Source organism: Schistocerca americana, chromosome 2 (genome assembly GCF_021461395.2).
Source record: "Schistocerca americana isolate TAMUIC-IGC-003095 chromosome 2, iqSchAmer2.1, whole genome shotgun sequence".
In the NCBI taxonomy this organism is placed as follows: domain Eukaryota; kingdom Metazoa; phylum Arthropoda; class Insecta; order Orthoptera; family Acrididae; genus Schistocerca; species Schistocerca americana.
This window is the reverse complement of record NC_060120.1, coordinates 1,019,743,083-1,019,766,573: the sequence shown is the minus strand read 5'-3', so window position 1 is coordinate 1,019,766,573 and position 23,491 is coordinate 1,019,743,083. Positions and strand designations below refer to the sequence as shown.

General features: G+C 38.4%; 2 protein-coding genes across 4 annotated transcripts in view; one reads left to right on the top strand and one right to left on the bottom strand.

Moving 5' to 3' along the window:
• Window positions 1-631: 631 nt before the first annotated feature.
• Window positions 632-2,667, top strand: LOC124595774. The gene is made up of 3 exons (XM_047134660.1): window positions 632-908; window positions 1,059-1,235; window positions 2,097-2,667. Exons 1-3 carry the CDS (start codon window positions 657-659, stop codon window positions 2,508-2,510), a joined length of 843 nt encoding a protein of 280 aa, XP_046990616.1. The 5' UTR covers window positions 632-656; the 3' UTR covers window positions 2,511-2,667.
• Window positions 2,668-7,768: 5,101 nt separating this feature from the next.
• The window catches only part of LOC124596388 (KICSTOR subunit 2-like), a 69,469-nt gene continuing 53,746 nt past the window's right edge, over window positions 7,769-23,491 (bottom strand). For all 3 annotated transcript variants that reach the window (XM_047135510.1, XM_047135511.1, XM_047135513.1), the window contains exons 8-9: window positions 14,470-14,571; window positions 7,769-8,584 (exon numbers count right to left, since the gene is read on the bottom strand). In XM_047135510.1, coding sequence (XP_046991466.1) covers window positions 8,414-8,584; window positions 14,470-14,571 — 273 coding nt within the window. In that variant the 3' untranslated portion in view covers window positions 7,769-8,413. The remainder of the gene's footprint in view (window positions 8,585-14,469; window positions 14,572-23,491) is intronic.

The following is a 23,491-nucleotide window of genomic DNA, read 5'->3' as shown; positions in this document are numbered from 1 at the left end:
TATATCTAGGGGTAACCTTGTGTCTTCTTTATTTAACCTTCCTTTATTTCTGGTTATTCCAACAAAATAAGTCTCCTGTCACTGGTAATATAGGACACAGATTCTTTTTTTGATTGTTCCCAAAAATTCCTGGGATACCAACGATACATCACTCCCTGAGCCACTGTAAATGTCTATTCTCTTTCCCCATGTTTTCTACAGGTATTGGTTTTGTTTGTTCTTGTTTTAATGCCTTATCCTCCTCCAATAACAACTCTCTTGTACGAATAGTCTGTACGGAAGCAGTCAAGTTCTCTACATATGACCCTATGTTTGTATCATTATATCCTGGATTGTGGTTCGTGTCCCACAATGTTCCCTGTTCCCCATTACTATAATAGGATCATTACCCTTTTCTGAGTCTTGGTTTGGCCGGTATTACACTACGAAATTTCTTTGTCAAACTTGATATGTCAAATATTTATGTCAAAGAAATTTGATGGCGTAATATGTAACTTTGTCAAATCTCGTCTGTCGTCAAATAAATATGATCAAATCTTGGGCCTCGCAGTACATTTGATCATTAAAGTCGCTTGTCTTCTGTTCACTGCAATGTGACATGTTACCACTAGGAGCGCTAGCATCGCTGCAGCGTTCTGTCATCTGTAGTGTGTTTAATGTTTATAAACATGGCTGCAAAATTCAGTTGGTGTGTACCGTCAACTAAAAAATTAATAGAAATGTATGAAGCTGATGAGGCGCTTTACAGCGTGAGGCACCCTGAGTACAAAAATAGATTAAGAAGATTGGAGAGCTACAAAAATATTGCGGAGGTCATTAGCCGTGAGATACGGTCGGGCTGCACGGCGGAAGATATAAAAAAGAAAATTAATGGCCTCCGCTCAAGCTACTCCCACGAAAAAGCAAAAGTACGTATCGACATACTTATTTCATTTTATTTATGCAACTAATGTTTACATGACATACAAATGATTTACATAAATTTGTTCACTGAAACACACACTAATGTTTACGTAACAAACAAGTAGTTTACATTATTTTTATTACTATTATTGCAGATGCTTCAAAGCAAAAGTGGAGCCAGTGCACAGGCCGTTTATACTCCGCAAGTGTACTGGTTCCACTTGCTTAAGTTTCTTGATCAGGACACAGAGGCGGACGAAAGTGTGAGTAATGTAGAGGGAACAGAAAGTGGCAGTGAACGTGGAACACCCACGCTCGAAGAAATGTTTGAGGTACGTACATTTGTTTACATTTTGCGTTACGAAATGTGATTGCCTTGCCAGGGCACTTTCCCAGCACCATTGTAAAATGTTTTAAAGTATTTTCTAACTGCTCTCCCGTGTACTGTACGTCCCGAAGCAGCTTGGCAAGCAATTGGTACCATTCGCTGTAGGGCCCGTTTCCTGACGAGTGTTCATGTGTTTTCTTCTTTCAGTTAACTAGTTGCGCAGTGTGCAGGCAGCTAGTGTAATTGTAGTAACTTTTTCTGCAGGCAGATTAATGGTAGTAAGAAATATCCTGAGACAACTGGCAAGACTGCCAAAGCTGCTTTCCACTAATCTTCTTCCTCGTGACAGTCTGTAATTGAAAACCTTTTCTTCCTTAGTGATTCGTTTTAAGGGGTACGACTTCATAACATTGTAACTCAGAGGAAAAGCATCATCTGCCAGTACAACCATTGGAGTTGTAATGTTTGTGTTGCCAGGCTTTCTGCCTTCAGGAATGTTCAGAATAGATTGATCAATGAGACACTCCCATAGTTTCATAGTTTGCTTTTTGATAACACTCCAGCATCACCAACATGCCCCTTAGTTCCTACATCAACATACAAGAATTTGTATGTAGTATCTACCATGGCAAATAAAAGTATACTGTTAAGGGATTTATAATTGAAAAATGAGATCCACTAACTTGTGGGCATTTAATGCGAATATGCTTTCCATCCATTACTCCTATAGTGTTATAACAGTTCCACTTCTCGAAATCATTTGCAATTTGCTACCACTCTTCTCTGCTTGTGGGTACCTGCGAATAAGATTTATATATGTGTAAGATAGTATGTAGCTAATGGCTTTAATTTCTATATTTTATAGCATGAAATGCAGGCTCAGTACTCTTCCCAAGAAGAGGCTGATGTAGCTTGCAGTGAACCCCAGCCCCAGCATTATGAGCGGCCTCCCACAAAGAGAAGAAAAGTTGCAACCGATGTTATTGTAGAGGCCACTAAAATGTTGAAGGCTGTCGCTGATATGTGCAGAAAGAAGTCCCAGACTGTCAGAGAAGACCGGTATAGTACCCTTGCCACCCACATTGCAGCTGAACTGCGGGAGATGGAAAATGTGGGTGGTAAAGCATTTGCAACAGACACTATGCAAGAGTTAATTCGGTGTCTGATGGACAGGTGGGATTTGCTGCATGCGACAGTTCCACAGCCACAACCGTCCACCTCTGGACATTTCCAGGCTACCGCCCAGAAAGCTGGCACACAAGAGGACGATACGCTGTAAAATAATATATATAAATTTTTTGTAGCTCTCCAGTCTTCTTAATCTATTTTTGCACTCAGGATAGCTCACTTTGTAAAGTGCCTCATCAGCTTCATACATTTCTATTAATTTTGTAGTTTTCAGACTCAAAATGTAATTGGTACTTGATTCTAAAATAAAAATAGTTCTTAATGCACATAAATTGTATAGAACATTTATTTCCCTTCAGATAGTGGTCCTTTAGTGCTTTATAACTTGCTTCACATATTTCAGGTATTATTTTCGTTAATGTGCACTGTGGTATTTGACAGCTGTAGTGTAAGCTAGAGTAACTCTCTCCTGTAGCAAGGAATCGGAGTGTTACTGTGAGCCTGTCTTCTGCAGATATAGCAGTTCTTAAGTGAGTATTGCACTTTGTGATATGAGGATACACTTCATTTTGTTCAATGCTTTTATTGTCTCATCATAAAATCCTTGGCTTCACCCAGGTACATTTCCTTTTTTTACCCCTGCTTCTCTTCCAAATGTGCACACAGTTCAATAGCGGTACATGCAACTGCTGCAGCTAATAAGTTGTCGTTGTCAGCCTTCTTCTTGAACTGAGGGGGGGGGGGGGGGGGGGGGGAGAGAGAGAGATGTCAGCGTAATATCCCTTTTTAGCGCCACATCAAAGATTTTTGTCAAAGAAATATGATAGTGTAATACCGGCCTTAGTGTCGATGTCCTGCAGTACTGGGGAAAAATACTTGGGACTGCATGGTTTTTTGCACACCATTTCCTCTTTTCCAATTTCTAATATTAACACCACAAAGCTACTTTCCTTTTTCTTTGTGAATTTGTTTGGATAACAGCTTCTCTTACTAATGTCATGTTGTGTATAATCACCTCTTTCCTTATTTAAAGTGTCCACGACTTCAACTGATGTTAACAAATCATTAACATTTGTCCACACCCAATACTAAATATCTTTCCTAATATTATATGGCATCTTATGGACTAATACTTTTATGAGATGTGATTCTTCTACCAGATAACCTAAATATTTTGATTTAGTTGGATGCCACTCAGTATACTTCTTATATCTACCCCATGAACTATTATAATACTTCAGATCTAATACTTCTAATGTCAGTTGTTCCTTTCTGTTTGTTTATTTAACTGTACTTTCTTTTAAACTTTTGCTGAAATCATTCCACGATTCAAATTCCTCCGAATAGGCAACTCCCCATTCTGCAGTTTCACCCATCATGTAACTGAAGTAAAATCTGTATTCTTAGAGTTCTCCCATTTATTAGGTACTGATCTACAGTACTGGTTGTCAAACGTTTTTGCTCAAGAGCCAATATAGACATTGTGGTGCAGCTTCTTCGGTCGCATACATACCAAACTTACTATTAATTGGTAACCTGCCCATATTAGTATGTTTCGAGCCCCTCAATAGACTAGGTATAGTGAGGGAGTAATAAGTTGGTCACCAGCCCCTGTGCTAATCTGTGAAAATCAGCATCACTCGGAACACTTCGTGTCATTCTCTGTTTCAGATTGCTGCCACCCTCAGCAACCCCAAAGTAGTGACACAGTAATTGCCCGATGAACTGTTGTGGTGTCTGTGTGAGTGAATGATTAATACAGCAGTTGTATTCATATTTAAATGCATTGTGCAAATGTTTACTAAATGTTTTGAATATCGTGTTTCTTCCACTTATTGTGTTGTATTACAACATTGTTAATTTAATTTATTATTCCTTGCTACAAATATATACATATTTGAAGATGGCTATCTCTATAATACACATTCATGAATCCACGTTACTTCTGTTTGAAATTTATATGACAGCAGCTGATTGGTATGAGGCAGACAGGTCTCTGAGCTGTCAGCAGTGGAAGGCAAGCAGTAAAATATTCCCCTCTCACAGCTTCTACCACTGCTGTGACCATGCTACTTTCCCCTCTGCACCAGAGATAAGCAGCCAACTTTACTTACCTCACAGCTGAATTCAGGAATGTCAATTCAAACTAAGCACATCTTATAATATTACTGTCTAAGTATTTTTGTTTGATATCGAGCATAAAAATTACACTTTTAAGAAGCTCTTAATAGTTATTGACATTTTGGATTCAGCTGTTAGCTGCTAGATGCATATTATTATAAAATGCAGCTGAGAACCAAAGACAGCATGAAAAATTGATTGGGGCCTGTGGCCCACAGTTTGATGATTACTGATCTAGGAAGTATCTTTAAAAACAGGTAGGGTGTACTTCCCCATCAAGTTTCATTGCTGTCAATTACCTGACATCCTATTGTCACCAGCAATTGACCTCTTGCCAAGCCCTCCTATGGTTCTTTCCAGTTCTCACATCAAGTTTTGCAATGATTTTTGGTTTTATTCAATATTGTCCACAGAATTAGGTGTAACACTGACAGAGTCTACTTTTTCTTGTACTTTCTGGTGCACTAATTCCTATAGATGCTCCTCCAAACTATTGCAAGAGTTTGGGGCACAATTGTTTCACAAATTTTCTACCTTTTTTGAACACCTCTACTCAGCCTTGCATATCTGCGATTTGACTATGAATACTTGCTAATTCAAGATTTGACGATTTTTTATTTGTTGCATCTTGTCATTTACCTCTTTAATCTGTTCCTGAACCTACTTCCTGAAGTCGCATTGTTTTTCTGAGTCTGTAGCTTTTTTGATAGTTTTAATGAGGTCTCTCCTATATCAGAGATTTTATCTACATTCTTAGCTACCGCCTCCCCTTGTCAAAAATCAGACAATGCTTGTTCTTGGCTTGTAATACTGTGAAGACAGCTTGTCAAATTCTTTTAATTTCTCTACTTGAGCCTTCATGAAAGCCACTTATTTTTCCTAGTCCAAACTGGCACACAACTTTAACCAAAAATAAATATCTAGATTTAAAAGTACTTCAATAATGTCACTTCTTAGCTACGCTTCTACACCCTTTCAGTTTTGTGAAAGCTTAAACACAAACATAGCAAATGAAATCTCGGTTCTGGGCTGAGTAGAGATCACTGGATAAGGAAAACAGCTCTCAACAGCGTGATACCAACGAGTAACAAATGCATAGCTGATGCAGCATGTCAATGAGCCTCATCATGTCGATCACTGGCTGCGGTAGTTAGGGGTGTCGTGGACTGCTGAGTCAGTTGTAGACCTCTGACCTAAGATAGGAAATCTTCTTAGTCAAATGATGAACTCTTCTAGCATCTCTATGTCTAGTTTGACTTGAACACAGTCGTATCTATTACTGTTGTCCAAGTTGCTATGGACAACAAAGTACAATCTCAAAGTTCCCTTTTTCATTCAGTTTTTTAAATTCTTCTAGTAGGTTGTATCTGGACTTACTTTTCTTCTTATAATTTAATTTTTTGTGCTACACTGGGTATGTCTATTCTTCTTTATTGTTGGTATCGGTCCATTGGAAATGACAGTTTTACTAAATTATTCTGATGAATCTGTATCCTTCACCTACATCCCCTTATCAAAATAGAACCACGATGGTTTTTAGCATGGCTTTAGTGTTCTCCATTTCCTATGTTTGATCTGTAACCCTCTTACATTTGATATCAGTAGCTTTATTTAATAAGATTTCTTTCAGTCACTTTTTCTTCATGTTTGTTGAGGTGGACCTGCTAGTCAAGTCCGCCCAACCGTGCTCCACAAATCTTCACAGAATTTCGTCTCCTTCTGTGTGAATGGGTCCTGAGAGTGTTAATTGTCCTCCATGCAATTTCAATGTAGTAAACAACTGAATTTTAAAATTTTTGTATTCACACTTTCTTTTATAACAGCACCACCTCATACACTAAGCGGACATCTGAAACATATGTAGCTTGTGCAAGATCAAGAAAAGAAGTATATTTTACATAAGCAAATTCGAGAGAAATTTTTCATGGCGTCTATTGTAGCTATGACCTTTCCTCTTTTTCTCCTTGTCTTCTAAACAACCTGAAAGCATGATTCCAAGGAGCAAGTGGCCCCATACTGAAGGTGGAGATGCTCACTCACAGTCTTGCATTGTAGAAGTGATAGGTTCAAACAGTTCTTCCATCTGCACATATTAGTATATCTCCCACATTGAGATGTATCGACATTTTCTTACTACTATGTCACAAAGATCTTTCATTGTCTCAGAAGCTTGGAAGTGGGATATGCCATCCTGGAAATGTTATTTCACACTTCAATTGGATCAAGAAGATACTCATTGGATCACAGTAACACTTGACTTAAATTCTAGTGCCGCAATCACATTTTCATAGGATATCAATGCCATCTCTGTCCCAGGATGAGAGATTTTCACTTTACACTCACGTAACCAGTAGAAATTCCAACTATCACAAATGAAAGAAAATTCTCTCAGAATAGGTTCTTTTCCACTCGTCAGACCAAGTTGTTCCTGTCTTTTTGGGTTTTTCTGCCAAGCAGACTAACACTGTTATTAATAGGCTCGGTCAGCAGTCACAGTGTTATTTTTTCTTAAAAAGAGGAAGATAAAAGAGCTGACATTGAAGGAAAAAGCAGGTTTATGTTTTCTAGAGAAGACTAACTATAACATAAAAAGCTGAATGTTTTTATGTCATTAGAATGACAGCAAGCGATAACAGGATCATGTGAGCAGGAGTATTTTGATTTGGAGGATTGCAATACAGATTTATAGCAGTAAAAATGAAAAATATCACTGGCTGGTTAGCAATCTTTAAGTGGATAAGAGCTCTTAGTCCCTGAATGTCCATGAAGGTCACATAAAGAAGTTGCATTAGATTTCAATTGTCAGGTTTAGGAACACATAATGAAACCGGCTCTCTCCAAATTGTTGTGTTAGATTTAACAAAATTCCGGTATGTGTTGTAGAAAGATTCAGTGAAAAGCTATATGACTTTTACAAAGGCTTAAAAAATGTAGATACGTTTAATTTATATTAGTTTGGGCCTTTTATCAAGGCAATGCTGAAGAGGTAGTTTCTCTTTATAAATGGGTAATAAATATAGAATTAATGCACTTTCTGAAGACAGGTCAAAAGGCACACAAACAAGTATAATGGCCACCATGCTGTAAATCTGCACAGCTATGTTGTCACTGCATTATAACCCAGGCAGTGTGTGTGTGTGTTTTTTTTTTGCCTACCAGAATACCTGCCTGTTTTCTGTTCACAGCTATCGACTGGCATATTTTTACCTTAAACAGAGTTAATCATCTTGCTGTATCACAAAATAATTGTCTGGATTACTGCAGTAAACAATAAAAGATTAAACAAAGAATTTTAAAATAACTGTATTTAGATTTATTCCAATATGTACACTGCAAATTCCATAATAGTAATAAAATAAAACTTTAATCTCTCAAGGTTATTTTCCACAGCCATCAATATATTAAAAGTAATTCCTATTAAAACATACACCAATTGTGATATGCAGATTCAAAAAGTATTTTACATGAAGATTACTGACTTAACAAATAGTTCCGTTGAACATTGGACAGTTCTGGATACACATCTGGTTCTATCTAACCTGGAGCAATGTTCACCACTTATGTGTGTTTAATGTCTATTTCAATTTTTGGTCTTGACTTTGAAGCTACCAAAGAAATTATTGGAGCAGACCTACAAGCTAACATCCAGCAATAAAATATGTTACATTTGTACACAATCTTATAAAAGTATGCAAGAGATAAGAATGTTTGCTGTAGTAAAATTAAACTTTTAATTATGTAAAAACAATTATCACAGCCATTAACATTATTAAAACTAACTCTTATTAAAAGGTACATCAATTACTTGCTGAAGGCAAAAGATGTTCTGCGTAAAACTGGTAACTTTCGAATTAAAAACAGTTCAAATTATCATACTTCCACATACACCATTGTTGCAATATGCAAAACTTGTTCTGATACATTGGTGCTATTTTATTTTGATGACGGCTTCAGGTTGGCAAACACTTTATTACAGCGTAGCTGTGAGCTAATATCTGTAATAAAATTTGTTATGTTTGTTTCCTTCTCTGTTTTCTTACAGTCAAAAATAACAACCAGTGTTATTCGTGGATCAACACTGGACAAGAAATATGTTGTCCTGTCCTGTAACACAAAAGAGCAATAATAATCATCATATAAAATTTATAATCAGTATAAAACCATCATTATAAATATGTCAGAGAAGCTAATACCACAGTTTGCCATTTTTAAATAGTTTCGCATCAGATGTCTTCATACTGTCAATTTTATACAACTGTACAGATATTTGGCACCATTTTCATATAGACTGCATTTATTGGTAGTATTTGTCTGTCATCTTCAAAAATAATCTCCCAAGAACACCTAAAAAGTTTCCAGTCAGTATCAAACTGGTTCTCTGGAATAACTAATTTGTGTAGTTAATGTCTACCCTGACTTTTGAGATAAGCCAGTTAATATGTGCCATATTGCTAGATGAGTATGCCCTTTTTATACCACAAAAAATTATTCTTGTTCACTGCTTCTCAAAATGGAGAACTGCTTTTATAGATTTACAATTGCAGAGCACACAGGAACTAAAATTTTAGATCAACTAGCTTACCACTATTAAATATCATTACTGATATGGTAAGGAACATTATGACAGGATATAAATGATCTATGAGTAAAGGAGACAGCTCACCACACAGTAGAAATGTCGAGTCATCGACAGACACACAAAAAAAGAATGGGAACTTCACTATCTTTCAGATATCCCCTCCCCCCCCCCCTCCCTCCCCCCCCCCCCCCACACACACACACACACGAGAGAGAGAGAGAGAGAGAGAGAGAGAGAGAGAGAGAGAGAGAGAGAGAGAGAGAGAGAGTGTTGAAACAACATCATGGTCCACAGATGGCCAAAATGACAGTAGTTATTGTAATTATTAATCCCCTTGAACCTTGCTGTGGTGGAGTGGTTTGTATGGATCAACGATAGATACCTGTACTCTATAAGCAACTATTTTGGCAGAGAGGACTGATTACCAGAAGGACAGCGGCCTTTTCAAAAGTTGCTGGGACAACAGTCTGAATTATTGATTATTCTGGCCTTGTAACATAGGCAAACATGGCCTTGTTGTATTGGCACTGCAAAAGGCTGAAAGCAAGGGAAAACAACAGCTGTTATTATTTCATAAGGAGATGCACCTCTGTTGTATGTTTTAATGGTGATATCATCCTCTTGGGTAAAATATTCTGGAGGTAAAATAGTCCCCATTCAGATCTCTAAGTGAGGATTATTTGGGAAGATGTCATCTATAGGGTCAGAGGGTGCAATATTTGACCCCTTAATGAATTCATCTGCAGAGCTATTCGGCACATAGTGTTGTACCATTGGGTTGGATGTTGGATCTTCTTCGCTATGTCGTGTGTTCACTATGCTGTCCATAAAAGCTTAGCCACATTCTTATTATTATTATTATTATTATTATTATTAACTCAACTTCTGCATTACCTCTATTCGATTTTGCATTTATAAACCTTTACTAAGCTGACCACAAGTCAGCTGTATAATGCTCCAATGTGACCTATGTTGGAATGATTGTGAGTTGGAAGAAATTAGAAATTACAAACTTTTATAATGTAAGGGAAAAGAACATGTAATGTGCTACATGAAAATGGTTATAAAGCTCATGAATATTTCAGTACACAATGCATTTATTATTTATCAAACTAGTGAGACAATAAAGGAAGAAATAAGTGTACATTTTAGTAACTTCTTGTAGGAGAAATATGGAAAACTCATGAGAAACAGCTTAGTGTATGACTTTCTTTTGAATATTGTTTCAAAGTATAAGACACAGATTTCTTCTGTTGGGGTCACGTGTGATTTGAATATAATAAAAGTCAATTATTAAATTCCCAATCATTTAATTAATTTTGGATAAATTATTGCTACACAACAGCAATTTTAATGAAACAATGCATTCCTTTACCAGCTGACCCTATACGCTACTGCCAGTAGGCTGGGCAAAAACACTAAAATAATAATCACAAACGGTTAATCAATGGAAAGAGCACTCAAAGATAAACCTGACAGTTTTTATGGTCATGACGGACTCCCATGACATCATCTTGTTGCTAAACCTACTCATGGAAATTAGATTAATTAATCAGGAAAAACATTACTCAATATTTGTTCCCAAATTACTGGAAAACACTTAAATTATGTAGACTCTGCAAAGGATTGTTGTTTTGCAGGTACTTATGTGTAGCATATTGTTGTGACTGTGAGAATCAGATCTCCAAAGGCAAAATAGTAACTATATTGTGTTACATAGCCTTTTTCCACAAAAATCTCTCTCTGGGGTGGTTTCATAGGAGGTGGAACACTGATAGGGAAAAAATGATATCACCGAATCGCATGAGACAAATTGGAAACTCAACATAATCCATGGAAATGTGTTTTCTTTGGTGTCATACTGAAAGAGGTTGAGCAACAGAAAATATTTTGTCCTATAAATACACCAGGTGTTATTCACTTATTAAACAAAGTATCATAAAAGTGAAAAATCTCAAAAAATCTTATCTTAAGAAGAGGTATGATGGAAAATCTCAGAATTCATAATCTTGTCCCTGGAGTCACCTGTGTTACTTGTGTGCCAGACTGAGAAACAAATACAAGAAAGGAAAATGATGAAACATGACTCAAAACAGTGGAAAAGAATTTGTACATGGGTCGTCCACAAAGTAAGTTCCGTTTCTATTTCTATCCGCAGCAGCACTACGATTGCAGTTCCGAGCATGCGCGGCAGTTATTCTGACTCAAGGAGAAGACATGTACACCATTTTCAGATCGCTGCTACCGACGTGTGCTTTGTAGTGCTTCTTTATAATGTCAGCCGTAATTGAAAATGCTGCTGCATTTGGTCACATTCGGCATGTGAGGTCGGGCATTATCGTGGAAAAAAAAAACACCACCTTTTGACAGTTGACCACCAAGGACAGACTTTAGGTGTAAGAAGAGATGAAAGTTGCCAGGAGCGAGGTCCGGGTTGTATGAAGGATGATCAAATGCGTCCCAGAGACAGCAATCCTCGGTGCTTGTTCTGTATTGTGTGGCGCAATTTCTTAATGGTCTCAAAGTAAACATGTGCATTGATTGTTTGGCGTCATAGTAAGAAATCAATCATCAAAATGCCTTTTCTGTCTCAAAAACAGTGCACACAACTTTTCGAGGTGTCAAGATTTACTTAGGCTTAACCTTCGTTGGGGATGAAGTGTGCCTCCATCCCACTGACTGCAATTTTGTTTCAGGGGTGTCGTACGATACCCAAGTTTCATCACCTGTGACTATCTGAGAAAGAAAACCATTGCCTTCCTCATTGTAGTGTGTCAAAAACAAAAGTGCAATGCTCATCTGTTGTTTTTTGTGTTGTTCAGTAAGAATTTTGGGTACCTAACGTGAGCAAAGTTTTCGAAATTTCAGTTTTTCAGTAACAATATTATGAATTAGTGATCATGAGATTTGCAGAACATCCATAGCAAGGGCACTGAGTGCAAACTTATGGTTGTGCTTAATCTTCTGTTCAATTGTGTGAACTAGTTCATCAGTAAGCACAGATGGGCATCCACTTCATTCTTCATGGTGCACTTGATCACGTCCTTCATTGAACAGTCTGACCCATCTTCTAACCATGAATCACTCACAGCATTTTGTCCGTAAACCTTGCAGATTTGCTGATGAACTTCCTTCGGTTTAACTTTCTTTTCATTTAGAAAATGAATCACAGATCTGATTTCACATGCTGCGGCATTTTCAATTACGGCTGACATTATAAAGAAGCACTACAAAGCACACATCGGCAGCAGCAATCTGAAAATGGCATACATGTCTTCTCCTTGAGTCAGAGTAACTACCGCACTTGCTCGGAACTGCGATTGTAGCGCTGCCACGGATGGAAATAGAAACGTAACTTACTTTGTGGACAACCCTCATATAACCATACGGTAAACAAATGAAGAAGAGAAGAATGGTTCTAACAATGGAGATAGGACTGGATATCAAAAGCAAAAAAAAAAAAAAAAAAAAAAAAAAAACGTATATTCATCCAAATGATTGGGTCTAAATCATCAGTATTTGGAGAGATAGGCACACCATCGTCATGACACAGGTTTCCTTTTAGTTGCACAACAGCATCTGCAAATAGGTGTTATATACTATAGGGTGCCCCACTCAAAAGAGGCCCCACAAACAAACATTTGCTTAAATTACACTTAAAGGTTTTGCATAAAAATCAGGAAATGAAATGAAATGAACATGTCATACCTCGTTCATGGGAAAATAAAGGTGAATCACAAAAGGTGCTGGAAGTGACGACCCCCCCTCCCAAGACTTGTGAACACAACACTGCAGATTCTCGAATGTTTCTAGCAGAACCTCTTGTGTCACTGCCTGGATTTTGCAGATGATGTTCTCTCATAAAACTTCCAAGTTTTGTGGGTTGTTCCTGTAGACCTTGCTCTTTACGCCACACCAGAGGAATAAGTCGTGTGGTGTTAAATCAGGTGGCCTTGGGGGCCACATTCCTTTTAAAAACACTCTGCCGCAGAAAAATGATTTGACCTCAGCCCCGGTCACTCGAAATGTGTGGCGTGTGGCACCATCCCATTGGTACCAGCCGAGGGTAAGTTCTTCATCATGCAACTGGTTCACAAATTCCTGAAACACTTTGATGTAAAATGCATTTGTCACTGTAGACTCGAAAAAAATTGGTCCGATGATGCAATGCTGTGATATTGCGCAGAACACTCCAATCTTTTGTGAATGAAGGGGTTGCTTGATCAGTGCATGTGTATTTTCGTTACACCACAAACGTGTATTCTGAGAGTGTGGAACCACACCTCATCACTGAACCATGTTTACTGCAATATTCCTGGCCTCTGGACAATAAATTGCCGAAACCAACAGCAAAATATAATCCGTTTGTCTTTGTCATTGACAATGAGTTCCTGAACAATTGTAAACCTGTATAGATACATGAAGGCTTTCTCCACAGCTCTGTAACATTCTACATTCCTGAAGAGAAACATTGAACAGACTTTGCAGGTTGTTTCACAACAGTCACTTTTTCTAAGAATAATGGCAGCCATCCCCTGTCTTGAAGATCCAACCCTGTTCCACTGCTCTCAATTTTGTTCAATAACTTTCGTATCGAGCACTTAGACATATATGCTGGTCACCAAACTGTTCAACAACCATTTGGTGACTTGTCTTAATGAAACCAGTAATCCAATATTGTTTCACAAGAAACACGCGCTCTATGGCAGAGTAGCGATACATTGTCACTAAACACTGGGCTCCAGACACAGCAACTTGTGGAAACATAGCTGCGCCAAATGATGTTGCAGAGTGCAGCGTTGCCATGTCAAACATCACTAATTACATGGTGCAATTTCAGCAGAATTGCTACACATGTTTGTGGGGCCTCTTTCAAGTGGGACACCCTGTATAAAAAAAGAAGTTTGGTCCAATTTGGTTCATTGTTAGAGGCCTTTCTGTCCCGGCTAATGTAAACATTGAATGAGCTGACATATGAATTAATACATTACAGAATATATTCATTTTATTTGTTCATGTTAAGAATATTGCTTTAATATTTTAAAGAATTAAAATATTATTACACATCATCCATGTTGAGAGTACTATCTCTGATGTATGCATTATAACTGTGTCATATTCAAAAGCCACATGAAATACATAAAATTTATGGGATTTCTCTATGGTTACACATTAATGTGTCACAATTTGTTTTCTTATCAGTGAAATAGTAGTTGGATTTGTAAATTAACAACATTATGTCAGTAGCCCCTTCCCAGACTACAAACATCAAAATGGAAGTGGGTTCTTCCATCTCCCAGGAAAGCACATACAACAGCCAATTATAATGGTTTTGGTGAAGAGACTAAAGAATATCTGAGACTTGGGGAATATTTCTGCTTATATAAAGTAAAAAGTGGTATCTACTTACTCTTGGGCAGAAATGATATATCACTTGATCCATTGCCATCAATTCAGCTGCATTTTCTTGTATAACATTGACAATAATTGGCAGGTAATTTACAGGTTTTTGCTGCGAACATACAATATACATTTTCAGCCAGGGAGGGAGTTAATGTTTTCAAATATAAAAACTGGAATTGATGCCACAATGAAAAACAATGCTCAATAAAATGAATAACTCGATTATTAGAGATATTTCAAATCTGTATTTTCAACTATTAAAAAACGCTAAACAAGGAATGATGGATTAGAAATACCTTAAATTACTGCAACTATGGGCAAACAAAGGAATAATAAATCTAAATTTGAAAAGAATTACTGCTATGGTAGTTGATAAAAAAAACTACAAAAATATGGCAGACTGAATAAAATTAGCCAGTCATATTTTGTATTAAATACAAAACCATATTGTGAACGTAGTGCCCACGCAAGCAGCAGAAGTGTAATCTGCACACGTGTGTGCATGCATGGTTCCCCCTTTCCCCAAACACACACACACACACACACACACACACACACACACACACACACAGTGGCAAATGATGTGCAAAGCAAGGAATTGGGGGGGGGGGGGGGGCGACATAATGAGAGGCAGAAGAAAGTGAGACAGGTGACCCACAATGGCAGTGGCAAAACATAACAACCACAAAGCTGAGAGAAAATGGTGTATGAGTGAGAGAGAGAGAGAGAGAGAGAGAGAGAGAGAGATTGGTTTACACTAGGGGGCATTATGAAGGATATGCTGGAGGAGTTTACAGAACTGTTGGAGGAGGGGAGCCATGGGGTAGGAGGAGGAATTCTAATTAAATGGCACTAGCTGAAAGTACTGAAATAGCTACTGAATTTAATGCTGTTGTGGGGTAGATGCAGTTGGGTTTACAGTCAGTCATTGTTTAGTAAGTGTGGAGGAAGATAACTGCTTAGTTGCAATAACCATATAGTACCATGATTGGATGTGACAGCATACCTGGTCAGGGTGTGTACGAGGACGAGAAAAAAAAATTCCCGGATTTCCCGGTTAAAAATATAATTTCTCCCGGAAGAAAACACACTTTTTCCGTGTTAAGTAGGAGTACAATTTTCCTCGGAACTGTGAAACTTATCAATCCTTTCAGTGGTTGTGGTTTTATACACCGGAGTAGAATTTCCAGGCACTTTAGAAAACGAAACTCAGGGGAAAAAATATGTTTTTGGAAAGATGTCTGATGTGCAGCAACAGGCATACTGCATATTTTCGTATTACGAAAGTATAAATTCCAATTCCACCAAACACCGCATGTTACTTTCCGAAGGACTGAAATAGAGATTGCTATGCGCTTTTGTAAGCCAGTCGTAGCTCATTACAAATGATCTCGCCGGCTAATGACAGCGGATATTCAGAGCATAGCCAAAAGCAACATCACTGTTAAGTAGCGCTAACACACAAATAGGAAAAGATAATAGTTTAAATGAATATACAGTGTTGCTACAAGAAAAGAATAGCTTTTACGTATAATATTGGTCTCTAAGATTAATAAGCAGCAAGAGAAGCTAAACTTTTACACCCTTTTTTTTTTTTTCACATGTTACACTTAAAGATATATCACACAAAGTGCCAGTAAAATTTTTAACGACGACATAAATGTCTGATCTTCCGGGCTCGAAAATATTGTAAATGGTCGTACTTTGAAAGTAACGCTTTTCAAAGAACCATTCCGAATATTTTCCCGCGACCTGTTAGATTCGTTTCAGCAGTTGTCAGAGTGCCAGATAACAGGCGTCGCCGCGCTTGCGCAGCTACAGTGATGCAGGAAGCCCGTACGTTCGTACGTGTAAAACATTAAAAGATCTTACATTATGTCATAAAAGAAACAAGACATTAAAGGATACTCCAAGAGCATCGGAATTTTGTGAACCACACTAAAATACATCATTCGGCTTAAAGTGCACGTAAGTATGTCCAGATTCAGATGTAAATTTTCTTGGAGTACCAGTACTGTATTAATGTTTGGTTCCTTATGAAGGCATAATGCCATATGTGCTAGAAGATGAAAACATGAACTTTAAATGCAGTTAACAGTTGAAACTAGCCAATAGTGTGGAATTAAACACTTCATTTCAAATAAATTGACTGCCTCAGCAGAAAAGATTAACAAAAGTCAAATTTCTTTGACAAATCGACAAAAATAACTTCATTATTCTGCAAGGCACTCAACGCTTGACTGTCAAAAAGGTGGAAACAAAATAAAATCTGAAACTAACAACATATTTTAGCCCTCCGTAATTATGTGAATGTATTTTAATTCACTTAATAGCTCCCGGCCAAGACACCTGTTTTGTTTTCATTTGACATGAGAGCAATAAACGAAGAGGAAACAGCAAAATCACTTAACGTAAACACGGGTCACGTGGAGACTACCACCTCCCCACTACCACTCAGACTGCTCTGTGCATCAGGTCCAGATCGACGATATTTCCAAACCGGGGCAATACTAGATAGTGGCGCTCCCCCTCCCTCGAGCGTTTGAGGTTGGACGCCAAAAATTTTAAAAAATCGACTTTTATAAAATATCTTCATTTTGTAGCACACGCACATATTTCTGAAGAGTCTGATACATGAAACATATATGGTCGAGGGAAAGTAAGACATGTTATTTGGTCTTAAGTGTGCCAAAGTGCAGTGCCATGCCTCTTCACACAGCATTTTTCTGTCGCACGTCTCTGAATTTCGCTCTGTGGAATTCAAACATATAATATTTTGTAATGGGTGTCATCAAACTATATTCAGGACAGTGGAAATTAAAATGTCCTGTGGTGCCTCTCCTGCTCCCAGTCGGCCGATTTGACATCCTGCCCCTCTTTAAAAAAAATCTCGCAATTAATACGGGATGGGATTATTTGTAACCGGCAAAACAAGTACTCTTCAGAAAATTTGCAGTCTTTACAGCCTATTGGCTAATAACTTGCTGTTTTGTGTGACATAAAATTAAGTATTGGATACATAAAACGAGTAAAGACAAGTGACAAGCAAGACAGTACAAATTTCTGCAGTCCTTAATTTCTCTCGAACCTTGCTGCAGCTTTACATGGTGTCCTTTCCTTTTTGTGAAAGGATCTATTATCTCACCAAACTTCATCAAACGTTTTGCCACTTCAAAAAACGAAATAATGTTGTCTAATACTAAAAAAGCTGTTAATACAAACTGAACCCAAGACCAGACGGAATATAATTCATGAAGTACCAATATCAAATTCCTATTAGGCCAACTACAAGCAAAAAGTTTTATGTTAGGAAATAGTTTCACATTTCATTCATACTCCCTAGCTTCTGAAGCATTAGATCGAAAAGTAGTAGTACGAAATTTTTATATAAATTTGGAATCGTCATATTCTTCCGTAATTTGTGTGTCCCCCCGTTTCTTCTCCTTCCTTGTTCTAACAAACAATCTGTTCATCTCTAATTCTGTAACTATTCCTGCCAGTGTCAAAACTTCTTCTCTGGTTAACTTCACTAACCCTGCCACAATCACCAGTTTAGTTAACCAGCATTTATTCTCCGGTTAGGCGTTATTACGTGTTCGTACAACGCGTTTTCCGCACTACTCCCAGAATAGAACTTTGGCGACTGCTAGCCGGGGACTGTATAACTGGCCCTTAGTAGTGTGGCGGTCTGGCCAAAAATTTTCTGTCAAAATTTCATCTTCTTGGATACACGGAGGAGACAACACGCAATATTTGTTGCCTGTTATTCCTTTTATTCATTTATTTCCACTCTGGTAGTCTGAATCTATGGAATTCGCTAGTAGTTACAACAACGCTGATCATTTGTAAATCCAAAGAACCACATAAACGGCGATTGGCATTCACCCGTTCGGCTTTATTCCGCCCAGCTCGTATAGACCCGTCCCCTTTGGTCTGCAGGAAAGTTTATTTCTAGATGCGACGGGAATTCCCCTGGCAGAGACATCACGTACACTATGCACGCATTCAAAAATCAACTTGCGATTATTTCAGAAATTTGTTCAAAAATATTCAAAAACCAACAGGGATGCGTTCAAAATCATATGAGTAATCGATATACCAACGAGCGCTGGATGCTAGGCGCTTAGTGAAAAAAGTTCTATTTCCTCAATAATGTGAATTTGGCGCCTCCCTCCCCTTCCCCCACTGAAACTGTCGCCCGGGGCAGATACCCCTGTTTGCCCCCGCCCCCCTAGTCCCGGGTCTGTTGCGCATACGTGAATCTGGCAGCTTAGGCGCACCAGTAAAATTTTTCAGGATAGCATCTGGCTGCTTGCTACTATTGCTTATACTGCTAACTGCAACACTTCTGTAGCCGGAAGCTTTTTCTATCATTGCGGGATACATTTGAAACCTTGCACATGATAACTAAGAAATAACAGGTCTAAAAATAAAAAAATTTCCTTCTTCTACTGTTTTCCAATAGTTTACAAACTGAGAGCAAAGTTGAAGACTTCAAAAAAAGCCAAAAATGGCTATTTTTGGCCACTTTTACAAAAAAGAGACTTCTGTAAACTCTTTTAAAACTTTTTTATTAGAAAGACCATGTTCTAAACCACCTAAAAACTACATTTGGTTTTGTAATGTGAGCATATAATGCCCTAAAAAAAAAAAAAAAGAGACAAGGTGGATGTGCATTGAAAATGGCCCATTTACCGCTGGTACTCAAGTTATATCTGACATCTTTTATTATGTTCTACAACTGTTTAGTACTCTCTGGGGAATGCAATACCAAATGTCATGAAGATAGGAAATCAGAAAGTCTGAATAACTTGAAAAGTTTCAAGAAACTGGTGTCTTGTGTCACGACTCATCATGACATATTTCAGTCCGTTTTCACTGCTATAGCTACAAAATCAAACTGGTTATAAATCTCACAATTTAACTGTGCATTACCAAGACAATGTAGATCGTGGTAGTAAAGTTGCTCCATGACAGCTTCAGCACACATCATAGGAACAGTCTGTAGATTTCGGTGAAGTTCACAGGAGTCTTCCTTACATTTTTTGGAATGGATTTAAGTTATAGAGAATTATTAGTATGTTTTTCTATTGTGTAATGTTACTGATTGCTAGTTTATTTCCGGTTTAAGGTAAAGTGTACTTTGCGTTAGCATTGTTTGTAGTTAATGTGGAACACCAGCGTACACATGAAATGCCTTGTTTGTGTTGGTCCACTGTGGCTAACCACTGACTGTTTCTTTTGAAGTGAGAAAACCAGAATCCCCATCGTCATAGGAGCCACGTCTGGTAGTTGTGCAACAGCCACCAGTGAATTTCTTTACTGCAGGATTCCAAGATCCCGAGATGATGATACATAGAAGTGTCAAAGCCAAAACTAGAAGAGGTCTCTTTTAGCACCCTAAGCTTATATTTACTTCAGCCTACTTGAATTTTCTTTTAGGTTTCATGAACCTGCTATGGAATGTTATGATGAAAACTATACTGTGAGCCACGCGATGTCACTGACGAGACAGTTTGGGAAGAAATTTTGAGAAGGCAGAACCCAAAAAAATTATAGTTTTCACAAATGATTACCTCAGATTATTAGAGCGACAAAAAGAGAAAACTATTCTTTTTACTTCATTCTTCACACCATCTCATTTTTTATAAAAAGAATTTTGTGGACCCGATTGCTGTAGAGATGCATAAAACTGCTTACTTGCAGTTTTTCTGAATCAAGCTCATTTTCTAGTAATCAGGACTTTTTAATATTGTCTTCCACAGAGATTACTAAACAGCTGCAGAACATAGTAAAAGATGTCAGATTTAACTTGAATACTGGCAGAATACAGGCCCATTTTCATTGCACACAACCGTATTGTTCTTTTTTATGGCCTTATATGCTCCCATTGCAAAACCAAATAGTTTTTTAGATGGTTTAGAATATGGTCTTTTTAATGAAAATTGTTTAAAGGAATTTTTTTAAAGTGGATAAAAAATAGCCATTTTTGGCATCTTCAACTGGAAAACAATAGGAGGATGAGATTTTATATTCTAAGACCTTGTATTAGTAAGTTATTACAAGCAAGGTTTCAGATATATCCCGCAATTACTTCCAGAGATATAAAAAGCTCAACTCCTTATTTTTTTTGAGTGTGTATTTTTTCGGCTGAATTTGCTTCAAATTATGCACATACGAATCCCTCAGAAAATCCTTTTTTTGTTTTTCACTTAAGTTGTGCAAGAAGCCTAATTTTGTGTCTTTCAAGAAAATACTGCTGGAGATATTATGTCTACAGCTGCCAAAAACTCGTGGGTGTGCTGTTGATAGCTGAATTATGGAGTCAAAAAAATTACTCTATCACTGTGTGTATTAAATTGGTAAAAGTAAAACTTTACCAATGTTCATTGGGAACATGAGTTAAAGTTCACACAAAATTTCAACAAAATCCGTGATGGTGATGTGGGGACTTTTTCTGAAATTTGACCACTTCGTACAGAATAGCCCTAAATAAAATTAAGGAAAGGTCATTCACCTGCAGCTGCTTCAACATAGCATGATGCATTTCCAAGTGTCACACATTAATCAGCAACAGATGAGTGTTGCCTTTTCTTTCTTTTCTTTTCTTTTCTCCCCCCCCCCCCCCCCCCCCCCTCCCTCATTTGCGCACCTGCCATCAATCAGTTGCAGGTGAGTGGTTGGATTTCCTCACTTTTGTTTATAATATACGGGTATTTCCTTGTATAAATCACGATACAGCTCACCTCTACAACATTTTCTATTTCCATATAAATACACGAAATTCAACTCTTTGAGGACACCTTGGCCCTGATTTGAGAACATAAGACAATGATCTGTGTTGTGAATTATCTTCAAGTCAAGAATATTTTAATATCTAAGGTTCTATAATGTTTCTCAGATGAATAATTTGTACAAACTATTATCAAAGCAAAAATACACTGCCTGACAAAAAAGTGAAACATCTAGAAGACATAGTTGGATGTCAATGTAACGTGGGACACAACAATTATGAAAAGGATGGATTGCTACTCACTGTATCAACTATACCTACATCTTGACAACTGCCATCCCTCACACCACAAAATCCCTACCATGCACCCTGGCTACCCAAGAATGGCACATATGCAATGACAAGAACTCCCTTGCCCAGTATTCTGAAGGCCTTACAAAGGTCTTCACAGACAGGCAAATACCCAAACCTAGTCCACAAACAGATTTCCCATGCCATATCTCAACATTCATCCATTCCTCCCGTTACCCCAAGAACCAGCTACAAAGGAGTGCCCCTTCACCACCCAATACCACTCTGGGCTGGAATAACTGAACCACATCCTTTGTCAGTGCTCTGATTACCTGTCATCATGTCCCAAAATGAGGGACATCCTACCCAAGATCCTTCCAACTGCTCCTGAAATGGTGTTCCATTATCCATCCAACCTACACAACAGCCTAATCCATCCTTGTGCCAGTCCCAGTTCCTTGTGACAGAGATCATATCCTATAGGAGAGCCAGGTGAAAGACCTGCCCAATTTAGCTACCCAGCATTTCCTATTCCAGTCCTGTCATTTCCAATTCCAGTCCTGTCACAGGCTTATCCTGTCCCATTAGAGGCCAGGCTACCTGTGAACACAGTCACATCAACAACTGCTTCACAACCTGGGCCATCTGGATCCTCCTTTCCACCACCAGTTTTACTGAACTGTGGAGATAGGAATTATCTTTACAACATATTCTTTGCACTTGAAATTATCCTTGTCTCAGTTTAACCTACTGTGTCCACCTGCTTCACCCAACAGTTTCCACCCCCTCTGTTCTATCACATCTTCTCAGTTCACATCCTATCACCCTCACTGAGCACCGCTCTCTGCCAATGCAACCAATAGCCTATCCCAGCTCTACTACCCCCACCCTCCGCTCACACAGCCTCCCGATGCTGTGCCTTACAGCCCTGTCCTGGTGCCGCTTTCTGGCCCCTGCAGGCTCGACCAGACAGCACCGTTCTCTCCCCCACCAGTACTCTGCTTTCCCTCCCCCTTTCCTACCTCATTCTGGGCTGCTGTTTCCTTTCAACACAACAGTTCCAGCCTAGCCAGAAACAGTGGTGATGAGTGCATGTGGTGTACCTGCTTGTGTGAATGTCTGTGTGTCTTCCTTTCTTTTCTGACAAAGGCTACGGGCCAAAGCTCAGTATGTAACAGTCTTTTCATTGCGCCTATCTGCAACTCAACGTACCATTTTCACAGTGAGTAGCAATCTATCCTTTTGATAATTGTTGATATTCCAACCTGTACTTTCCATTTTCTGGCTTTGTACACATATACACCATTGGCAGGTATGTATAAGATTAGAGTTGCAATCATCTCTGCCGATAGAACACTTACCAGAGCACATTAGTCTTGTTCATGTTTAGTGCTGTTAGCAGGCTGGTAGGGCACAGAAGGCGTAAGAGCAATGTTAAATGTTGAGTGATCATTGTGAAGGACACAGAGGTGCCACCTATTCATGTAAGACAACATAACCAGCACCTGACAGCTTGAAAGAGGCCACACTGTAGGTCTTCATGTGGTCACCTGGTGGAATCTTGCACTATCCAGATTTGTGGGGCATTCATATGTGAGTGGTCTGATGCTGGCATGCATGGAAGCATGCGCACAGGCATACTCATCGTCAAAGTTACTATCGAGTGTGTCTGGCCACCACAAGGGAAGATCGCCATATTGTGCACCAAGCTCACTGCAACCCCTTACAATTTGTGCATGCCATCTGAAAACAAGAAATGGACTCTCTGCAACATGTATCCCACACCATTGGTATGTGATTAGTAGCCAGGCTAGGGAATTATTGTCCCACGCGTAGTCTGCCATTAACACCACGGTACAAACAAGTAGCTACATTTGTAGTGGTGCAGTGTCTGGGAAGCATGGATTGCTGATGAATGGTACTGCACTCTGTTCAGTGATGACTTACAATTCTGTACTACCCCAGATGACTGTCATTTGTAAGTATGGTGGAGTCTGGGGAGACA

What these genes read in the sequence shown, in the direction of transcription:
- LOC124595774 (XM_047134660.1), top strand. Translation starts at nt 657, where the DNA reads ATGTTTATAAACATGGCTGCAAAATTCAGTTGGTGTGTACCGTCAACT. An exon ending in ACTCCCACGAAAAAGCAAAA is followed by an intron (nt 909 to 1,058) that starts GTACGTATCGAC and finishes CTATTATTGCAG; the next exon opens with ATGCTTCAAAGCAAAAGTGG. An exon ending in CGCTCGAAGAAATGTTTGAG is followed by an intron (nt 1,236 to 2,096) that starts GTACGTACATTT and finishes TATATTTTATAG; the next exon opens with CATGAAATGCAGGCTCAGTA.